The following is a 20,419-nucleotide window of genomic DNA, read 5'->3' as shown; positions in this document are numbered from 1 at the left end:
ATATCCACCACCTATGGAATATTGTACATACACGCAGGCATATCATTCCCTCCATTATCTGTGTCCTCCGCCCTCCTAAACTCTGTCCCTGGCGAGGCCCAGTCGACCCCCAGCCCCTCAGTGAGCCGCAAGCCCTTAGAGACGGACCGCACCACACGAGAGTTCATCGACTTCCTCAAGACACTGAAACCTGGTAGGGAGATCTTCAAACAGTGCCGGGCCTTCACAGAGAGCACGGCCTGCAAGAGGGTGAGTAGTACACTACAATAGCACCAGGGGCTTCTGAATGTGGAGAGTCTGATGAGTCCCATGGGGGTTACCTCTATTCATTCACCCCTCCGGCTTGGGTTTGGACCATTTCACTTCCTCATCGTAGAACAGAAGGATGACAAAAACAAACGCAAAAAACAAACATTTGTTTATTCACTCAATGCTCTGGAGTAACATCAGCGTGAACTCAGTGTGAACTCGCCCTTAAACTTGAAATGAAGGACATGTCACGTTCCTGACCTATTGTTCCTTTTTCTTTTATTTATTTAGTTGGTCAGGGCGTGAGTTGGGGTGGGTTGTTTTTGTGTGTTTTGTCTAATCTATGGGGTGTTGTATGTGTATGGGGCAGAGTAGAGTAGAGTATAGTTGTCTAGTTATGTCTATGGCTGCCTGGATTGGGTCTCAATCAGAGACAGCTGTCATTCATTGTCTCTGATTGGGAGCCATATTTAAGGCAGCCATAGGCAGTAGGCTTTTGTGGGTAGTTGTCTATGTCGATGTTCTATGTTGCATGTGTGCACTTAGTTCAGTTTAGCTTCACGTTTGTTTTGTTCATTTTGTAAGTGGTTGTTTTTTCCTTCATTAAAGAAGATGTATTTTTCACGCGCTGCGCCTTGGTCCTCTCTCTCTCCCATAGACGATCGTGACAGGACAATATACGACAATCCCTTCAAGCTAATAGTGCGCTGGTTCCACAGGACCTGGGTGCTGATGAGCTGTCTGAGTGTGGTCAGGACTTCTACCAGAACCTGTCAGACCACCTGCAAACACACTTCAAAGGTACACCTCTCCTTTCCTCACCTCTAATACTCTAATACCAGATCATTAAGGATATCTTGAAACAGGGTCTTGATGATAAAGTTGCAGGTGAGAATGAACACACTCTGATCCTTTCTGAGAGCTATCTATAGGTGGGCCTTGAATGACTCACATTTACTGTTTTCCCGTCTGTGTCCGTGTTGACCCCAGGGTCGTCGGAGCGCGTGGAGAGTGCGATGGACGAGGTAGAGAGGTACATGATGACACGTCTCTACGATGAGGTCTTTTGTCCTGAGACCACAGACGATGAGAAGAAAGACCTGGCTGTTCAGAAGAGAATCAGGTAAAGACAATGAAACTGATATGATACCGAGTATGAGCATTGAAGCTGCTGTATGCCTCCTTGTGCATCTGTTCACTAAAGTGTGTGTGTGTGGGTTGCAGGGCCTTGCATTGGGTCACCATTGAGATGCTGTGTGTCCCTGTGGATGAGGAGATTCCTGAGGTGTCTGATAATGTGGTCAAAGCCATCACAGGTCAGACTTTAGCCTGTATTAATTTGTTTTTAGTTTTTTTTACAAAGAGACCCCAACACTGACTGAACATGCATGTGATGTATAATGTCATCATAGCACATTAACTACCACTCTGTTCCACCCTGACTTCCTGTTGACGTGATAGAGATGGACTCGAAGCGTGTGCCCAGGGACAAGCTGACCTGCATCACGCGCTGCAGTAAGCACAAATTCAATGCCATCAAGACCACCAAGAAGAAGGCGGCATCTGCTGATGACTTCCTGCCCACCCTCATCTACATCGTCTTGAAGGCCAACCCTCCGCGACTGCAGTCCAACATTCAGTACATCACCCGCTTCTGTAACCCTAGCCGCCTCATGAGCGGAGAGGATGGATACTACTTTACCAACCTGGTGAGAGGGCTGTGTACGCAAAGCAAACAGACAGACAAGCTGTACCAAACAAAGTCAAATACACATACACTGTACACATATTAAGAATATAATTTGTGATTCCCCTAACCCCCCTCTTTCTCCTCTCTCTCTGTCCCTCTACAGTGCTGTGGGGTGGCCTTCATAGAGAAGCTTGATGGCCGTTCTCTGAACCTGAGCGCTGAGGAGTTTGAGCTCCACATGTCAGGCCGGGCGTCCCCCCAGCGGCCCCAGGCCGCCCCCTCCCCCCCAGGCAGTGCTGCTTTCAGCGAGATGAACGAGCGTCTGGACCTGCTGACGGGGCTGGGCGTGAGGCAGGAACGCGTCATGGAGGGAGCTCGCCGCCTGGAGAGTGACCTCATCGTCGACTGGAGGGACGGGGTGGAGCACAAAGTGCAGGATGTGTTGGAGAGGTTCCCCCTGGAAATGCACCCCTCCGCCTCTTCTGCCATAGACGCTGACAATGTGGAGAACGACTTCCTGCCTCCTCCTCTCCAGCCCCAGTTGTTTGCCGGCTGACCCCCAACATCCCACTACCCTGACCCTCTGGACTTGTTACTCTCTCTCTCTCCACCCTGGAAAGTGGCTCCTGTTCTTATGCACATATAGGTTCCCTGTAATGGATCAAAGTGTAACTCCAACCCTCCCCATTGTATGCACACTTAAAATAGATGCATGCAGTCGCCTGTACCCCAATACTCTTAAATAGACCACTTTCTTGGTCGGTCTTCAGCACTGATTAGTAAGAGTACCAGATAGGTTCATCGATGGTCATGAAGGAAAGGAAGCTTTTTAAGACTGTTGGGACACAGACCATTGATCTTGTCCCCTGTATTACTCCTGACTGAATCCAAGTCTGAGTACAGAAGCCCTGGTGAGAGGCATCTGTTAGGATCATGTGTATGTAACCACAACCAAATTTCCCCTGAAGATGTCTATAAATAAGTGTGTGTGTRTATATGTAAATGCCAAACCTGTTCAGTCATGCGCTCAGTTTAGAGAAGTGATTTTTATTTATTGTGTGGATATTAATTATTGGATGCAATAAAGACACAATTCTTGTAAAGTTGTCATTAGCAGTCATTCTAAATCCTATACAATAGTCTTGCATAGAGAACAGTTACATGAGTAATTGTATTATTTGTTTCAACATTTTCCAGGTTTATTTGAGGCATTCAGGCTACAGTCTTCTGAGAGGGGATAAGGATGTTTAGCCTATTAAAATGGCTAGATTGATACCATAGTTCCAATTGTACATTTTTCCTATAAGAAATAAATGATTTGCAGTTCAGAGTATAGAAGATACGAAAAGTCCCTACACTCTTGTTTGACCGCTGAACACCTGCTTCGTCAGAAGAAAGTCTTCAGGTTCTCAGTAACCATATTTAGTATGGTTTTATCTAAGTAAAGTACTTTTAGTAAGTGCTTTAATTTACAGTGGGGTATTTTATTTGTACAAATGTTTTGTGGGTAAATGTTGCCAAACAGAATAGCCATAACAATGTTGATCTCAGCTCCATGTAGTAACCATTCATTCAGGGTCAGATGGATATATGAAGGAACAGTAGACATTGAGTTGGATGAGTAGTGTCTTTGATGCAACAAGAAAGTACATTTACATCCTACCTATATATTAGATTTATTTTTTTATCCTGTTTAATTKTATCACATTTGTAACTATCAGATACAAACCCTGGTTGCTAAACCCTGGTTGCTAAAATCCCATTCAATACGATTTAAACACTAACTGAAATAACTAGGCATTGGATAGCACACAATCAATGATCAGGTATTTTTGAAAAAGCTATGTAAAAAAATATATCTGTACAACCATAGTTTTGTTTTTGTATGGAGTAGCTCAACATTGTCTTGTATTTAATGTAACTTATTGAGACAGTGTTGTTTTATAGTGTCCATGGGTTTGTTGTGTTGACTAAAATAACTCAAAAGCCGTTCTGTGTCTAGAGGGCTTTGTCACCACTGTAACATGACTGTCTAGGGTAAGTAGAAAAAAAGTAGAGCAAGCAAAGGTGTGTTTGCAATGTACACTGAGTGTACAAAACATTAAGAACACCTGCTCTTTCCATGACATAGAATGACCAGGTGAAAGCTATGATCCCTTATTGATGTTAAATCCACTTCAAGGGGAGGAGACAGGTTAAAGAAGGATTTTTAAACCTTGAGACATGGATTGTGTATGCGTGCCATGAATGGGCAAAACAAAATATTTAAGTGCCTTTGAACTGGGTTTTTCACGCTCAACAGTTTCCCATATGTATCAAGAATGGTCCAACATCCATAGGACATCCAGCCAACTTGACACAACTGTGGGAAGCATTGGAGTCAACATGGGCCAGAATCCCTGTGGAACGCTTTCAACACCTTGTAGAATCCATGCCCTGACGAATTTAGGCTGTTTTGAGGACAAAAGGGGATGCAACAAAATTTTAGGAAGGCGTTCCTAATGTTTTGTACACAGTGTATACTTTATATTGATCTGAGTACTGTGACACAGCTTCACACATATATACTTGCTGGGTTGGGCTGAAATCAAACGTATTGATCATGCATTATGAAATCAAACTTGTTTTGGTGCAMGGTTCACCTTCTGCCAGAGCCCTTTTTTAAATCTTTGTTATCTTGTATTTTGAAGGTGTAGCATTATTTGAACATTTCACAAGTGCTTACTGTAGCTAGATGTTAAAAAAAAACAGCACACATGAGGTTGCCTCCCAGAGCTTTGGTAATTCCCTCATTCCTAAAAAGGAACTTCCCTAAAGTTATTGAAGATGCCAGGAAGAGCCTTATGCAATAAAGGGAAGACAATGTTTCTTTCACATCGTATTTTTTGCAATCGAAACAGGAAACTAGTCTCATTTCCCCTGACAATATATAAAGATTGTACTGTAGTTATCCCCATCAGAAGCACAAACAGAACACTCAACATGAAGCTCTTACTGAGCCTCCTTGGTGAGTTCCTTTCAGTCCACTTAAAGAGATTACAGATCATTATTTATGTGTATAGATGATCACTGATTGATTGATTGACAGAATGATCACCAATTTTATTGTTGGTTATTTTAATGATTAATGGTTATTTATTGTTTCAGTTGTTTCAACACTACCTCAATTGGCTGAGCTACAAGGTATTTAGTAAATACATTTCTCCCTGGCTGCGTTTACACAGGCAGACTAATTCTGATMTTTTTACCAATTATTGGCAAAGATCTGATCTGATTGGTCAGCAATACCAATTCGTGGCAAAAGATTTGGGCTAACTGTGTAGTCAGCCATCATAGGCCTCTGAGATTTCAAATCCTTCTCTTCAAACCAGTGTTGTGTAATGTCATCATATGAAATACAGTATGTAAATTGTCTATTTTCATGAGTACGTAATAGTTATACAATGCTGAACATTAGTTGCCTTTTGTGATGTTAGGTGATCGTGTAAGTAAGACCAAGTTGCTGTTCATGCTCAGAAGYTATGCTTATTTTGTCCTCAAGTCTGACTCTAGTAGGCTGCGTTTACACAGGCAGCCCAATTCTGATATTTGTTTCACTAATTGGTCTTTTGAGCAATCAGATCAGCTCTGAAACAGATCTGATGTGAAAAGATCTTATGTGATTGGTCAAAAGATCTTATGTGATTGTTCAAAAGACCAATTATTGGATAAAGATATTAGAATTGGGCTGCCTGTGAAAACGCAGCCATAGTAGTCTACTCAAAATGGTAGAAAGACTTACCTGTCAACATTACTTCACAGTCCTCCCCACCAGCGCTCCGCAGAGAGCCGTGGCTGAGCTAGTCAAGGGGGTACCCTGGATCTTCTCAGGGGAGAGCGTGCATCTGAAGTGCAGTGTTCCTGGGAATGTGTCGGCCGAGTGGAGGTACCGGTGGTTCAGGGGGGGCGAGCAGCTCCAGGAGTCTGAGTACTTTTTCCTGTGGAAGGCCAGGCCACAGCAGAGTGGGAAGTACTACTGCCAGGGCCTGAGAACCACATGGATAAGCACACAACACACCCTCCACAGCCTGCCCATAGAAATAGAGGTGGACGGTAAGAGAACCCCTATCAATATTGAGCCATGACGACATCTAGTTTGGTTGTCCTTCTGTTAGCAGTCTGTATTAGCCAACTCCTTTCTTGTTGTCACGCCAAACGTGTAACAATAGCAAAATAAGCAGAAACAGACCTGTACCTGACCATAGAGGGTAACTGTCAACAGGCCAGACAGGGACTACCCCACCCCGTTAACTAAAATCACTTACTGCTCTTTGCCAGGTGGGTGGGCCATCCTGCAGGCCCCGCCCCTGCCCATGCTGGTTGGAGAGACAATGACCCTGACGTGTCGTGTCCGTGACAACCCCAGACTGACAGAGGTCATATTCTACAAAGACGGGGTGGAGCTTCAGAGACAGCCTGGCCCAGAGCTGCGTGTCACCGACCTTACCCTGCAACACCACGGATCCTATTGGTGCAGAGCATCCTGGGATGGACGGAGGGAAACCAACTCTGTGATCTCAGTGGCTGCTCCAGTGTCCATCATAGGTGAGGTTGCGTGACTGGTGTGGTTTGTAATTTTGAGTTTGTGCAGGGTGTGGAATCATATTTCAAAGTTGATTTACCCTTATCATTCCATTATCATCACTATCATATGGTCATTGAATACCAGTAGGTATGTGAGGAATATTTTTCAGTATTAATGCTCTATATTCTCCCCTGCAGAGGTTCTGACAGAGCCCATATTGGAGATTGTGCCCAATGACCCTCTGATCCATAAAGACCGTATGCTCCTGGTGTGTCAGGTCCAACTGAACGCCCGTGAGCCGGTTCCACACATCCACTACTACTTCTACCAGGACGGGCTGAGTCTGGGGCCTGCCTCTTCCCAGGACATAGTTACAGTACTGAAGGACTCAGGCCAGTACTGGTGCAAAGCCAGCGTTCCTACTCTGGGGCTGAAGAGGCTCAGCGAGCCCTTAGCTTATGGGCGAGTGACAGGTGAACACTCAGAACACATGAGAAACCAGAAAAGAATAGTAAAGAGGCAGTCCCCCTTTAGGACGCGTCATAATGTGGACCAGTTCAGTTAAACCTAGGGTATGGCAGGGTGGGGGGGACAGCTTCTCTCTGAGCAACGCTCCGTATGGTCCCAAAGCCACCTAACCAACATGCTAAACAGCCGGTGCATTTTAATTGGGATTTTTAGTCTTMTTTTTTGCAGCCTACTTTTATTTTTTTGGTCTTGAGCTAGGGTACGGCGACTGCCATACCCTGACATTCCCAACTGACGCCGACTCTGTGTTAACAGGGAAACATCAGGGACCAGTTGTCTCTCTCCAGCCCAGAGCTCCATCTCATCCAGATCCTATGAAAGGAACTCCCCAGACCACCACCTCTATCTAGCCTTCTAAGCCGCCTACCTTCCCCGATGTATCCAGTGATTCTCCAAACACACTGTCCTGTGATGTTGTTGGTTCAGATGATGGGACAAATGTTGTGGAGGGACTTCTTTTGAACAATACCAGATCAATGYACATTATCACTATCAGTTTCAGAATTAGACCCTTTTGAACCAACTTAGTTGCATCCCCAGTTTACCCATTCATATGCCTCCAGAACGTACTTGTGTTTTATAACATTCCTTATCTAAATTAATTAATAAATGACTCATTAATAGAATGTTATTTGTTATTTGTTATTTGTCTTAAGTTGTGAATKAATTGAATTGTATTTGCACTGTCGATTGTAAACTCAATCCAAATAAATCCAGTCAAAGGCAAACATTTACTTATTGATTTTATTTCAAAAGTGTACAAAAGCTCATAATGCAGTGATACAATATACTGATTCATTTAACCTAACCTGGGAAACATTATGTGATTATTATTCCTCAAATAATAAACTTTAAACTACACCAGTGCTATCAGTCTTACTGGCATCGATTTTCATTCTACCAGATTGACAGTCTTGTAAAGATGTCCTTATGTTCTTGGGTCTATAGAGGGAATATGAAGAGAGATGGGGTGAGTGCCGGGTACTGTGGTGGCATAGTGGGCTCCATTGTCATGCGTTGTCTGTGTAGAGCAGCAGCCCAGAGGGGCTGGTCTGTGGGGTAAAGTATGGGTAGTGTGAGGTGGAGTATGGAGGAGTTCCAGTAGAGATTGTTTAGGTATTGTGGAGGTACAGTAGAGTTGATTGTATTAGATATCAGACCGTTTGTCAGGGCTTGTCAGCATAGAGCAGGAAGCCAGAGAAAGTGCTGTCGTCATCACTGCTGGCGTAGACTCCGTTCCAGTCTCTCAGTGTCTCCAGCCATACCTGGTCCCCCGCCGCCAGCTGCGGCAGCACAGGCTGGATGCCTGGTCGATGTCCTGCCCATACAGAGAGTCTCGCGTCCGCACCTTTCTCACCCCATTGACTACCAGGGCGGCATGCAGGGGCTTGTTCCGCACAGTGATGTGGTAGGAGAACATGTAGACCCCTCCATGGGCACAGGTGAAACTGTTGGAGGAGTTGTAGTGATTCTCTCCGTTGTAGAAGACCTTGTCAAAGCGGACGGGGAAGCCCGATGGAGGGAAGGACTTACTGGGGGAGAGGCCCACACTGAAGGCTGAGTGTTTTTGAATCACCCCGTTACCCTTCGCCCCTCTGATCCCCCGAGGGCCCCTGTCCCCTCTCATTCCGGGGGAGCCTCTGTCACCCTTTGGCCCAAACATTCCCCTCCCTGGTGTCCAGGCAGCTCTCGCACCCCTGGCTCACCTTGAGCCCCTGGGGGTCCTGGATCCCCCTGGTCACCCGCCACACCAGGGGAGCCCTGCATGCCATCCACCCCAGGAAGGCCCACCTGTCCCTGAATACCTGGAGGCCCAGGGTCCCTTCTATAGCCCTTCAGTCCTCTCTCCCCAAATGTCCCACACTCCCCTTTGTCCCCCTTGTCCCCCTTCAAGTCTTGTGCCCCAGCCAGTCCTGGGGGTCCGGTTGGGCCTTCTATTCCAGGTTCCCCTCTCTCACCCTTAGTCCCATTTTGGCTTTCACCCTTCTCCCCCCAGTCACCTTTGACCCCAGGAGGCCCTCTGTCACCTTTTTCACCTTTAAAGCCAAATCCACCTGCAGGGCGCAGAGCACAGTGTAAGTGGGCCGTCTCAGCAACTAGGCGCAGACAGAATTTATGAGGAAGATATGAATTGATTTTACATGTTTGATTTAAAAATCCTTTATGGAGGCTGGAACAGGTACAKGTAGCCTTGTTTCATGATTTCTTTGCCTGTATGTGCCTATATGTGTTAAAAGGATTGGCTGGTTACCGCTCTCTCCTTGTTTCCCTGGGATACCCGGAGTTCCTGCCATTCCACGGTATCCTTGGTTACCTTTAACTCCTGGGAAAGAGAGATAGATAACAGACAACTTTGAATAATCAATAAATCTACTGTTAGCTCACACAGCCAGGAAAGTGTACATATCTCGAATAAATAATGTATCGTTTCTCTTTTGTGTTCACCTCTGTCTCCTTTTGGCCCTGTAGTTCCATTTGAACCAGCCAGTCCAGGAAAGCCTCTGGGTCCTCGCTCCCCCTCTTCTCCAGGTGAACCTGGGAGAAAATAGTTTCAACAAGATATCAAAATCCATGGGTCACCACTACAGTATACTGGTATTGTTAAAGGTCCCTATGTTGTTATAGTGATTTCAATACCTGGTAGTCCTCTGCCCCCTTTTGGCCCTCGAGGGCCCTTCTCCTGTAGACAGCACTCACAAAAGTTGAAGTAGCACTCGTTATAATCCAGGGTGTAATTATCATGCCCAACACCAGGGGGCCGTGTGGTTTCAGTATAGTAATCCTGGTAGGCATCACGGGTAGGTTGTGGTCTCTGTGGTAACCAGGGGGTAGGGATCCATGGGATCTGATTTCTCCACTGATTTCAGTGTCTTAGGGATGATGGTGGTTAGGGGCTGCATGGTAATCTGGGGCTGCTCGCGGTAAGGCATAGGCTTCTTGGTGTATTGGTACTTTGGTCACTGAGTGGTCTTCGTTGATACACTGGTCACTGTGAATGACATCACTGCCACTGCCAAGAGGGCAGAGTGATAGGAGAGCATCCTGATGTTTGACAAGAATCTAAGGAGGGAGAAATGGAGAAACTGTCACTTCTCATACACTGATGTAGCATCCCTGTATGTAAGCATACTACTTACTACAGCCTCTGCCAAGAGGTCTGGAGCTTTATGGCACAGGAGATAGTGAGCTTGCCCTGTCACTGCATGGTTTTTGGTTAAAAAATTCATTATTTCAAAACTGATTATATTAGGTGTATATCCCACATTAATATTTACAGTAGCTCAAAGCAACGTATTTTCGACTCAGGGCAGGAGAACATTTATGAGACCTCATAACAACAACAATCCTCCAAAAAAAAACATATACATTATCTTTTCATCTACCAAGACTGAGTTTGACACCTTCTCTTTTCCATCCATCTCTCTCTCCCTCCCTCTGTTTCTCTCTCTGTTGCAGACCATTCTATTGTATATGAACCACTCAATATTCCACTGTCACAGCACTGCCAGACATGACCTCATCACAAAGATGTTGATTGAGAACTTACAGGTACTCAACTAATCACCTCACAATGGGTTGTCAAACAAAAAGGCCAAACAAAACAGAAACCGCTTATTGAACAGAGCTCAGTATAAAGCAATAAATCCAAATTTGACACTTACCTAATTATGACGGGCCTGCCTAATCATTGATTCCCTGTCTAACAGTACCATGGAGGCTGCAGAAGCAGCAACACTGGAACTCTTTGATATCTCTATAAGGCTTTGATGATGGACATCCCCACCAATGAGGAGTAGAGCTGTGAGYCCAGGGGGAGGTTTGAAACCCAACGACAAGCTATTCTAGCAGAGCCTGGAGCTGGACCAAGCAGGACCACTGCACCTGGGCGCACTCTCTGTATCCCTGTTGTGTAAAATGTGCTTTTGTGACACTGGATACAGTGTCCGTGAGAAGCACTACCCCGGTGTGGGCCGGGCGAGAGGAGAGAGGCAACGGGTCACCTGATAGAGGAGAAATTCCTCCAGCAGCCACCCTGCTGCCCCGCAGCCACCCCCTCTAGTCCCCCTCTTACTGGGGGACTAGAGCCAAGCTGGGAGGCTTCCAGTGGCCCCATAGTGGGGTTCATACACGTCTTACTACAGGTGGAGGGAGTGCAGCTCAACTCCAATACAAGAAGGTACATTTCTCCTGGCCATATTGGTCAAGTCATTGTGAGCTTGTGTAAAAGAGTATAGCAGTAATAGGGATTACAGTTGTAAATCAGTAGCTACAGGTATACTGTTTAGGGTGCCCCACTCTGCTTAGCCCAAATCCTCTATAACTACCGCAGAATCTAAGATCTGTATCACCACTATCTACTTGGCGATTGTCCACGAAAAGCTTACCCTAAAGAGCGCTACTAATCTCACTGTCTCACTCAACAGTTACTAAACCTGAGCTGTCGTCAAAGGAAACAGCTTATCTCTCTAAACCTCTCTACAGGTGAACACACAGCCACACTGCACAGTCACTGGAACCAACTATCTCTTGTTAGAAGAATGGTTATAACCATCAGTTATAGCAAACTGAGTCTCACTGTGGTAACAGGACAGCTCGTGACTGATACAAATGAAACTACTACCACCAGAGGACAGGGTTCAGTAGTTAAAGACCTCAACCTCCCTGAGGGATCTATGACCACCCCAAAAAATTGCAGGAAGAGGGGAAATGAAAGAGGGAAATAGAGAGAGGAGGTGAGGGTGAGATGGAAGGAGAGGAATAGAGAGAGAGGGGGGTTCCAGGGGTAGTGAGGGAGAGCTTTATTTATACTTTGAATATATAAGACTGTGCCTACCATTTGCATATATTCAATTATCACCTGTTTCTTATTTTTTCTTCCTCCATCTTTCTCCTCTCGTCTTTGCATTCTCTTATTAGCATCTTCTTATTAGCATCCTCTTATTAGCTCTGCCTCCTGCTCTCCCTCCATCTCTCTTGCTCTCCCTCCATCTCTCTGGCTCTCCTTCCAAGCAGTTTGAACGTGGTCCGTCCCTGAGATGGCTCGTTGAGGTTCCACCCCTCAGTCTCACTCCTCCATTCAGTCCACACAACAGAACTGGTCAGTTTACCAGCCTCGCCACCACAGGAACACAAGCACCGCTCACCTGCCCACTCACCTAACACTRGCACTGCCCGTGACCCCAGGCGCTCCCACAGTACAGCACCATGGAGAAAAACATATACAGTCAAGAATAGAGCAGGAGCAGTGGAGCAGGGACAGAGGCAGGATGACTTGCATGGGTACTTTACATTAACTAAGACTCTTCATGGAAAGAAGATCTCTAAGTGTCAGTATAGAGGATGTAGGGGTGCAGGCGGGAAGGTGTGTGAGTGTGTGCATGTGTGAAAGATCAGACAGTTGTTTGCCTCCTGGGTGAACATTTCCTTTTAGCCCTAGTGAGTAGGATGACAGTTGAAGTAAACCATTATCAAAATGTCCGTCTTAGTTTCTGATTGATGCCCTCTACCAAAACACCAGTTCCTTTTCCTCTCAGATTATCCCCTGGTACACTAACCTGGCCATAGACAGATTCTTGTTCAACAGCCCAGCCTGCCTTATCAAGTGAAATCTAGAGACCTTGGAATTAGCAACTAATGACTTTGGCACTTGAAGTCTTGGCAAAGAAATATAAGCCTCTTATGTAGTGAGACCAAGCAATACCTTCATATTATCTGACACACTTTTCTTGAGCTGTTCAATATTGAAATGGATATTTCAATCTAGAACAGGTACACCCTATTTTCTTAAAATATCTTGGTTGTTGGTTTGCCATTGAGCGTTACTGAAGAAGGCAGCATAAAAAAGTATGCACAGAGCCTAATTGTCTTGTGAGATGGAAGCTGAAGCATGGCAAGGGTATCAGAGACCCAAGCAGACTCCCCAGAGACACAGAGGGGTGTCTGCGTGGAGAGAGACCCCAGGAGAGTGATCCCTGAGTAAGGGGTTGTGGGGAGTGAGGAGCCCAGGGCCAAAAGAGGTGGGGGTAGTTGGGGAAAACAGGGTCTGGGAGTRGGTTACAGGGGAGAAAGAGAAAGAGAGAGAAAGAGGGTCATGGTCAGGTGAGTGCAAGGTAAAAGTGCTCTGGTACCACCCACTTGTTTCCCCCCACCTACGTTCTCTACCTGCCCCCTAGCCCCGGGTCGGACCCCGTCCCACAGAGGTAGAGTAACCCAGACTATGATCAGGTGTAGAGCTCCAAATGGACTTCTCTATGACCCTGTGGAGAAAGGACAGGCTTTAAGTCATCGAAGAACCATTAGAAAATCTTTTAAAAACCACCCACACGTTCACTCTCTCTCTCTCTCTTTCCAACACACAGGGTTTGGTTTTCTATCCATTGTTTTAGGCCTACATCTTACTAAAAAAGAATAGCTGAAAAAGAAAGATTAGCAACACACATTTTCTAGAGAATATGCCAAAACCTTATATTTTATAGAAGTTTAAAAAATCTAGGGCCAGGATTGAATGCAAGGCACGTAGCATACATAAGTGCTAATACAAATAAGCATTAAACAACTTATCAAATATCCATTCATTACATGAAGGAAAAATACAAGTTATTGAAAAACGTTTGATTTCTTTTTCATCAAAACAGGCGCATGGTTAGTATAAAGGTCTAGTTCACCCAAAACATTTTTAACACCTATTCCACTTTAACATAGAGATGCAATACTTACTTACGAGCATGTTTTAACTATTTGCTAAATATTAGGCTATAGTCAGACTTGCCTCAAAATCTACAGTATGACGGCAAAAATACATATTTACCAGCATCAGGTGTTGGCCTTGTCTTGTGTCCGGTCAGTCTGAAGGTCAGTAGTCACTGTTGATTGAGAAAAGGAGAGAACGAGAAATGGAGCAGATGAGAAGAGGGCTGAAAAGAGTGGCAAAGAGAGAGAGGGATAGAGATTTTTCTAAACAACAGTGATATATGGTAAAATGATGCTTGTTTATGTCACATTAACAGTATGTCTTTGAGAATAGGTTGACAGGGGGACCATAGGTTATGGTTGAGCGATCAGTTCTACCATCATCCATAATGGAGCACAGTGATGTCAAGCCACACACTTACTGATGGTAACCCTGACCTAGAAACCTGACCTGACCCCAMTCCCCTGGGCTCCTGTGTGTTCAAATCCTGCTCTATCCTGCCCTCCCCCTGTTCCTAACATCCCATAGCCACTAGGTGGCAGTGTTGTTTGATAAAATAAGTCACTGAGGCCTCCCCACCAGTCCTGTTCCTTGGATACACACAACAGAACCCAAAGCTTATTTGTCCTGAGCTACTCTTGCACACATATTTACATAACATAGATAGGTCTGCAATGTGAAACACCATGATTCATATTMATTTCTCTGCTGTCTTTTATCTATAGGTAGAGGACAATCTCATTATCTGATGGTACATGACAGAAAGACAAGTGGAACTGGGGAGGCAGTTTTAACCCTAACCATCTCTCCACATGCATAACCATATACATGGTGACATGCCTAATCTGTGTGTGGTGTCGTCATGTAAGGCTATGGGCTATGAACTTACTAACCAACCCTTCTGGGGGTGACTATCGGTCATACTCTCCCATGCCTCCTTATTTTCTCTTTAGTTTGAATCCAGTAGCGATCATGTGAGGTTGAGTTTGCTCAGGGCGTGATGGAATTCTATAACTCCATGGCCAGTCTATTACCTAGCTCACCTCGTCTCTGGAGATGAGGGGACAGCAGGGAGGGGCGTCCAACTGTCCACAAAAACAGGTGCTCACCATGATCACCTCCATCTTTGCATAGTAGAAGGGAGATGTACACCTGTTCAACCAAAAAGGGCCCTTTCTTCCTCTCTCCCACAAATACACCGGCACGCACACTAGTCTAATGACTGACCTCAATGATTTCTCCACCCAACCCGGTAAAGCAAACAGACTACCCTCAAAACAAACAGTACAAATGGCACGTGCTTAGTGTTAGGCTTTCTTTGCTGTCTGTGATTGTGTGTGTCTATCTGAGAGGACCAGAACAAATCCAATCTGATGAAAACGAACCAAGAGAACAGATAGATTTACTAGTAAAATAATTATCCATGAACAAACTCTCATTAAAGATTTACATGGCTTTGATAGTAAATCTGTATCATGTTTAGATGTGTCTTTCTTTCTCTCTGTGAGTAAATGAAATGGGCACCCTCTGCTCCTTGTCAATCACAGTTCTCACTAAACAAAAGCTTTGCGCATTACCATGGGGACAAAGTCAGTAATGCCACAACCCTGCACTCGACTAAAACTGTATGAGTGAGTGAATGGATAGGTGGAGTTACAGCAGGGTTTCCCAAACTCAGGACCCCAAGGGGTGCACGTTTTGGTTTTTGACCTAGACCGTGTTTGGGAAACACTGAAATACAGACTGTAGGGGTGCCCTAACAACTGTGTTGTGTTTTACATAAGAAATGTAGGCCTTCAAAACCTGATCAATATCATACTGACGGATCACACACGGTGTGTGTGTGTTTTTGTGCTTTTACTATAGCAAAACAAGGATAATTCAGACAAGTGGGGACATTTTGCCGGTCCCCACAAGGAAAAAGTATATTTTAGGCTTAGGGGCTAGGTTTAAGGTTAGGGTTGGGGTTAAGGTTAGGGTTAGGTTAAGGGTTAGGTTTAGAGGAAATAAGATTTTGAATGGAAATCAATTCTTTGGTCCCCACAAGGATAGTAAACAAACGTGTGTGTGTGTGTGTGTGTGTGTGTGTGTGTGTGTGTGTGTGTGTGCGCGCGCGTGCGTGCGTGCGTGCGTGCGTGCGTGCGTGCGTGCGTGCGTGCGTGCGTGCGTGTGTGTGTGTGTGCGTGTGTGTGTGTGTGAGATGCTAAGAATTGTCCTGTGAGAAGCAACAACAAAGCAAGCCAAGAAAGGTGAGAGGTTCAAACGTAAACAGTGTTACTTAGCATTGGGCCCATTGTGGATGTGTTTACAGAGTTAGCGTCAAGACCGATAGCTCTCTTTATTTACATTTGATCATTAGATAAGGGAGTTCTGATTTCATCTACTGTCACTAATGAAGCATAACCCATTCTGGAGGGGAAGGGAGGGGCGGAGAGGATAGGGTTCCTGTGCATTGTTTCACTCAATATGATTAATTGAAATTCATCTGCAATAATGAGGCTCTTTCAGAGCAGGACAGACAAAAGACTGGCCTCTGCCTGGAGAAGTGGAATACAATTTTGATCAGGTAGTTTTTTATTCAATTCGTTTTTCTGTTCACTTACTATTTTACCTAGCCCTTATCATATCAATGTATAAATTACAGTGCATGGAGAATGCTGTTAATTCTATTTGAAAAGATTAAGTAGATGTTTTTTTCACTTGGAACCTGTCACGTTCGTTATAATGAGTGGACCAAAGCGCAGTGTGTGTAGAGTTCCACATATTTATTGAGGTGAAACTTCAAACAACAAATAAATAAATGAACGTGCAGTTCGTAGTGCACATAGCACTAAACAAAAACATTATCCCACATCGCAGGTGGGAAAAATGACAACCTAAGTATGAACCCCAATTAGAGGCAACGATCATCAGCTGCCTCCAATTGGGAACCATACAAACATAATAACTAGAAAACCCCCCTAGTCACGCCCTGACCTACAACACCATAGAGAACCCAGAGGGCTCCGGGCCGTGGACCGTCACTGGAAGCTCCGGACCTTTGACCGTCGCTGGAGGCTCTGGACTGTGAACCGTCGCTGGAAGCTCTGGACTGTGAACCGTCGCTGGAAGCTCTGGACTGTGAACCGTCGCTGGAAGCTCTGGACTGTGGACTGTGAACCGTCGCTGGAAGCTCTGGACTGTGAACCGTCGCTGGAAAGCTCTGGACTGTGAACCGTCGCTGGAAGCTCTGGACTGTGACCCGTCGCTGGAGGTTCCAGGCTGTAGACCGTCACTGGAGGCTCCGGACTGTGGACCGTCACTGGAGGCTCTGGACTGTACACACGCACTGGTGGACGAGTACGGGGAGCCGGCACAGGGCGTACCGGGCTGGGAAGGCGCACTGGAGGCCTGGTGCGTGRAGCTGGCACATGTTTCACCRGACTGATGACACGCTCTTCAGGGCGAGTGCGGGGAGCCGGCACAGGACGTACAGGGCTGGGGAGGCGCACTGGAGGCCTKGTACGTGGAGCCGGCACAGGTTTCACCGGACTGATGACACGCTCTTCAGGGCGAGTGCAGGGAGCCGGCACAGGACGTACCGGGCTGAGGAGGCGCTCTTCAGGGCGAATACGCTGCAGAATACACCAAACCAACATCTCTCTCCGATCTCCCTCCTCACACTGCTCCATTGACTCCCCGACAGTCTCTAGCTCTCTCCTCGACTCGACCGACCGCCCGTTGTGCCTCCAATTGGGAACCATACAAACACACCAACATAGAAACACAATAACTAGAAGAAAAAAACCTAGTCACAGTGACAGAACCGGCAGGTTCGCTCGACCCTATTCATGGCTTCTTTGTGCGTAAAGGTGGTGGMATGAAGTCAAGGTCAGAATACGGTAGACACATACAAGGAAGCCCACGTCGACCTCCGACAAGACATCAAACATGCAAAGGACAATATAGGAGGAAGTTGGGATAGTATTACGCTGGCTCCAATGTTTGTCCTATGTGGCAGGGCTTGTAGATGATAACGGATTACAAAGGGAAGCCCAGCCATGAGTTGCCCAGCGATGCACAATTTCCAAACGTGCTAAATGCGTTTTATGCAGGCCAGCTGACAAGTGTCTTCACAGACATTTTCAAAATCTCCTTGTCCCAACATGTTTCAAGCAGACCACCATTGTCCCTTTTCCCAAGAGCTCGAAGTTAACCTGCCTAAATAGCACTCACATGTCATGACCAGCTTTAAAATGCTGGTCATGACACACATCAACACCATCATCCCAGACACTCTAGAAACACTCCAATTCACATACCACCCTAACAGATCCACAGTTGACGCAATCTCAATTGTACTTTACGCTGCCCTCTCCCACCTGGACAAGAGCGGAAATAAATATGTGACAATGCTATTCATARACTACAGCTCAGCGTTCAACACCATAGTCCATTCCCAATCTAGGGACCCTGGAACTGAACCCCTCCCTCTGSAACTGGATCATGGACTTCCTAACGGGCCGGACCCAGGTGTTGAGGGTAACAACACCTACGCCACACTGACCCTCAACACGGGGGCCCCACAGGGGTGTATGCTTAGTCCCCTCCTGTACTCCCTGTTCACCCACGACTGTGTGGCCACGCACGACTCCAACACCATCATCAAGTTTGCTGACGACACAACATTGGTTGGCCCAATCACCGACACAGTTGTGAAGAGGGCACGGCAATGCCTCTTCCCCCTCAGTAGGCTGAAAAGATTTGTCATGGGCCCTCGGATCCTCAAAAAGTTCTACAGCTGCCTCCCGGGTGGCGCAGTGGTCTAGGGCACTGCATTGCAGCGCTAGCTTTGGTTTGGCCGGTAGGGATATCCTTGTCTCATCGCGCTCCAGCGACTCCTGTGGCGGGCAGGGCGCAGTGCGCGCTAACCAAGGGGGCCAGGTGCACGGTGTTTCCTCCGACACATTGGTGCGGCTGGCTTCCGGGTTGGAGGCGCGCTGTGTTAAGAAGCAGTGCGGCTTGGTTGGGTTGTGCTTCGGAGGACGCATGGCTTTCGACCTTCGTCTCTCCCGAGCCCGTACGGGAGTTGTAGCGATGAGACAAGATAGTAATTACTAGCGATTGGACACCACGAAAATTGGGGAGAAAAGGGTAAAAAATTTAAAAATAAAAATAAAAGTTCTACAGCTGCACCATCGAGAAGATCTTGACTGGCTGCATCACCGCTTGGTATGGCAAATGTAACGCCCTTGACCACAAAGCGCTACAGAGGGTGATGTGGACAGCACAGTACATCACTGGGGCCGAGCTCCCTGCCATCCAGGACCTCTATATCAGGCAGTGTCAGAGGAAAGCCTGAAAAATTGCCAAAGAATCCAGCCACCCAAGCCATAGACTGTTCACTCTGCTACCCTCCGGCAAACTGTRCCAGAGCGTTGGTTCTTGGCCATAAGACTGCTAAATAGTCAATTCATGTTACCCAAACTATCTGTACTGACCCTATGCACGCTCACTAGACTATATACACACACTCACAACACATTACACACTTTTACACTCATAATTTTCTGCTGCCCTGTTCTTTATTTTACTCTTACTAATTGTGATGCTTAGTCACTTTACCCTGTCTTCAGGTACATATCTAACTCAAATACCTCATAACCCTGCACATTGATCTGGTACTGGTATTCCCTATATATAGCTCCATTCTTGGATATATACTATATCCCTCTTATGTTATTACATTTTTGTTACTCTGCATTGTTAGGAAGGGCTCATAAGCATTTCACAGTGAAGACAACATATTTTACATTTGAGTCATTTACCAGATGCTTTGATCCAGAGTGACTTACAGTAGTGAGTGTACACATGTTTGTACTTTTCCCCCTACTGGTCCCCCGTGGGACTCGAACCCACAACTCTGGCGTTGTAAGCACCATGCTTTACCAACTGAGTCACACGGGACCCCTAGTTGTATTCGGCGCATGTGACAAATACAATTTGATTTGATTTTAACTTGACCTCTGCCACACGTCCATTTCTTTGATCTCCACCCCAAACGTCTTGCTGGCACTGGCATTTCCCACATTCCCACATAAAAATAGAATAATGTTCAATTTACGCCCGCATAACTCAGGTCTTAATTTTCCCCATAGAGAAAATATATTTATTATTCCTGGAAAGAATAAGGTGGTGGTGTCCAGTTCCAGGTTATGAAACAGCAACAGAGCCAGCCTCTTTAAAAACAGAAACGTAAATGTGAATTTTCAGTTTCCTTCACCCTTCATCCTTTTTAGCCCTCATACTACCGACTGAGGTCATTTTGAACACAGAGACATATTTTTTTTATCATAGCCTAAAGGTGGTTTATTCAATTCTTCAATTTTTTCTGACTTTGTCAGTCAACAAATTCTTAACAAATCAAAATCATTATTTAGTGTTTCTGTATCAATATAGACTTAAACACTTTTTAAAGTCCTTTGGGGACATTTTAACCCCAGCCAAAAACACATAATTCCACCTAGAGTCATTTGATAGATAAGAACTTTATTTGAATCTATGTTTCTCTGTAGACATAGATTCACCGGAGGGTGGAGGGGTGACCTGTATCAGTGATTTTGACCAGATAAACTGATCATTTGCAGAGATACAGCTCCCGATGTACTCACCTAAGATTGTACTTTTCTACACCACATATCTATCGTATGACTATGTA

General features: G+C 45.7%; 2 protein-coding genes and 1 pseudogene across 2 annotated transcripts; 2 read left to right on the top strand and 1 right to left on the bottom strand.

Annotated features, from left to right (window-relative positions):
* The first annotated feature begins 1,407 nt into the window (after window positions 1-1,407).
* LOC111949786 (rab5 GDP/GTP exchange factor-like) lies at window positions 1,408-3,032 on the top strand. Its single transcript, XM_070433854.1, has 3 exons — window positions 1,408-1,565; window positions 1,711-1,958; window positions 2,103-3,032. The coding sequence occupies exons 1-3, from the start codon at window positions 1,499-1,501 to the stop codon at window positions 2,493-2,495; spliced, it is 708 nt and encodes a 235-aa protein (XP_070289955.1). The 5' UTR covers window positions 1,408-1,498; the 3' UTR covers window positions 2,496-3,032.
* Window positions 3,033-4,886: 1,854 nt separating this feature from the next.
* On the top strand, window positions 4,887-7,581 carry LOC111982557 (low affinity immunoglobulin gamma Fc region receptor III-A). Its single transcript, XM_024014141.2, has 6 exons — window positions 4,887-4,946; window positions 5,087-5,122; window positions 5,741-6,031; window positions 6,257-6,523; window positions 6,701-6,976; window positions 7,287-7,581. The coding sequence occupies exons 1-6, from the start codon at window positions 4,922-4,924 to the stop codon at window positions 7,379-7,381; spliced, it is 990 nt and encodes a 329-aa protein (XP_023869909.1). The 5' UTR covers window positions 4,887-4,921; the 3' UTR covers window positions 7,382-7,581.
* Window positions 7,582-8,076: 495 nt separating this feature from the next.
* Window positions 8,077-9,961, bottom strand: LOC111949785 (otolin-1-A-like; annotated as a pseudogene).
* Between the last annotated feature and the right edge of the window lie 10,458 nt (window positions 9,962-20,419).

The sequence above is a fragment of the Salvelinus sp. IW2-2015 genome, linkage group LG22 (genome assembly GCF_002910315.2).
Source record: "Salvelinus sp. IW2-2015 linkage group LG22, ASM291031v2, whole genome shotgun sequence".
Classification (NCBI taxonomy): domain Eukaryota; kingdom Metazoa; phylum Chordata; class Actinopteri; order Salmoniformes; family Salmonidae; genus Salvelinus; species Salvelinus sp. IW2-2015.
Note: the sequence above shows the minus strand (reverse complement) of the source record. Positions and strands in the feature narration are given on the sequence as shown.

Bases quoted from the DNA above. Each gene is read 5' to 3' on its own strand.
- LOC111949786 (XM_070433854.1), top strand. From the start codon at position 1,499: ATGCTGTGTGTCCCTGTGGATGAGGAGATTCCTGAGGTGTCTGATAAT. The intron at 1,566-1,710 runs GTCAGACTTTAG...TTGACGTGATAG, and splicing joins TGTGGTCAAAGCCATCACAG to AGATGGACTCGAAGCGTGTG. The intron at 1,959-2,102 runs GTGAGAGGGCTG...GTCCCTCTACAG, and splicing joins GATACTACTTTACCAACCTG to TGCTGTGGGGTGGCCTTCAT.
- LOC111982557 (XM_024014141.2), top strand. From the start codon at position 4,922: ATGAAGCTCTTACTGAGCCTCCTTG. The intron at 6,032-6,256 runs GTAAGAGAACCC...GCTCTTTGCCAG, and splicing joins CATAGAAATAGAGGTGGACG to GTGGGTGGGCCATCCTGCAG. The intron at 6,977-7,286 runs GTGAACACTCAG...CTGTGTTAACAG, and splicing joins AGCTTATGGGCGAGTGACAG to GGAAACATCAGGGACCAGTT.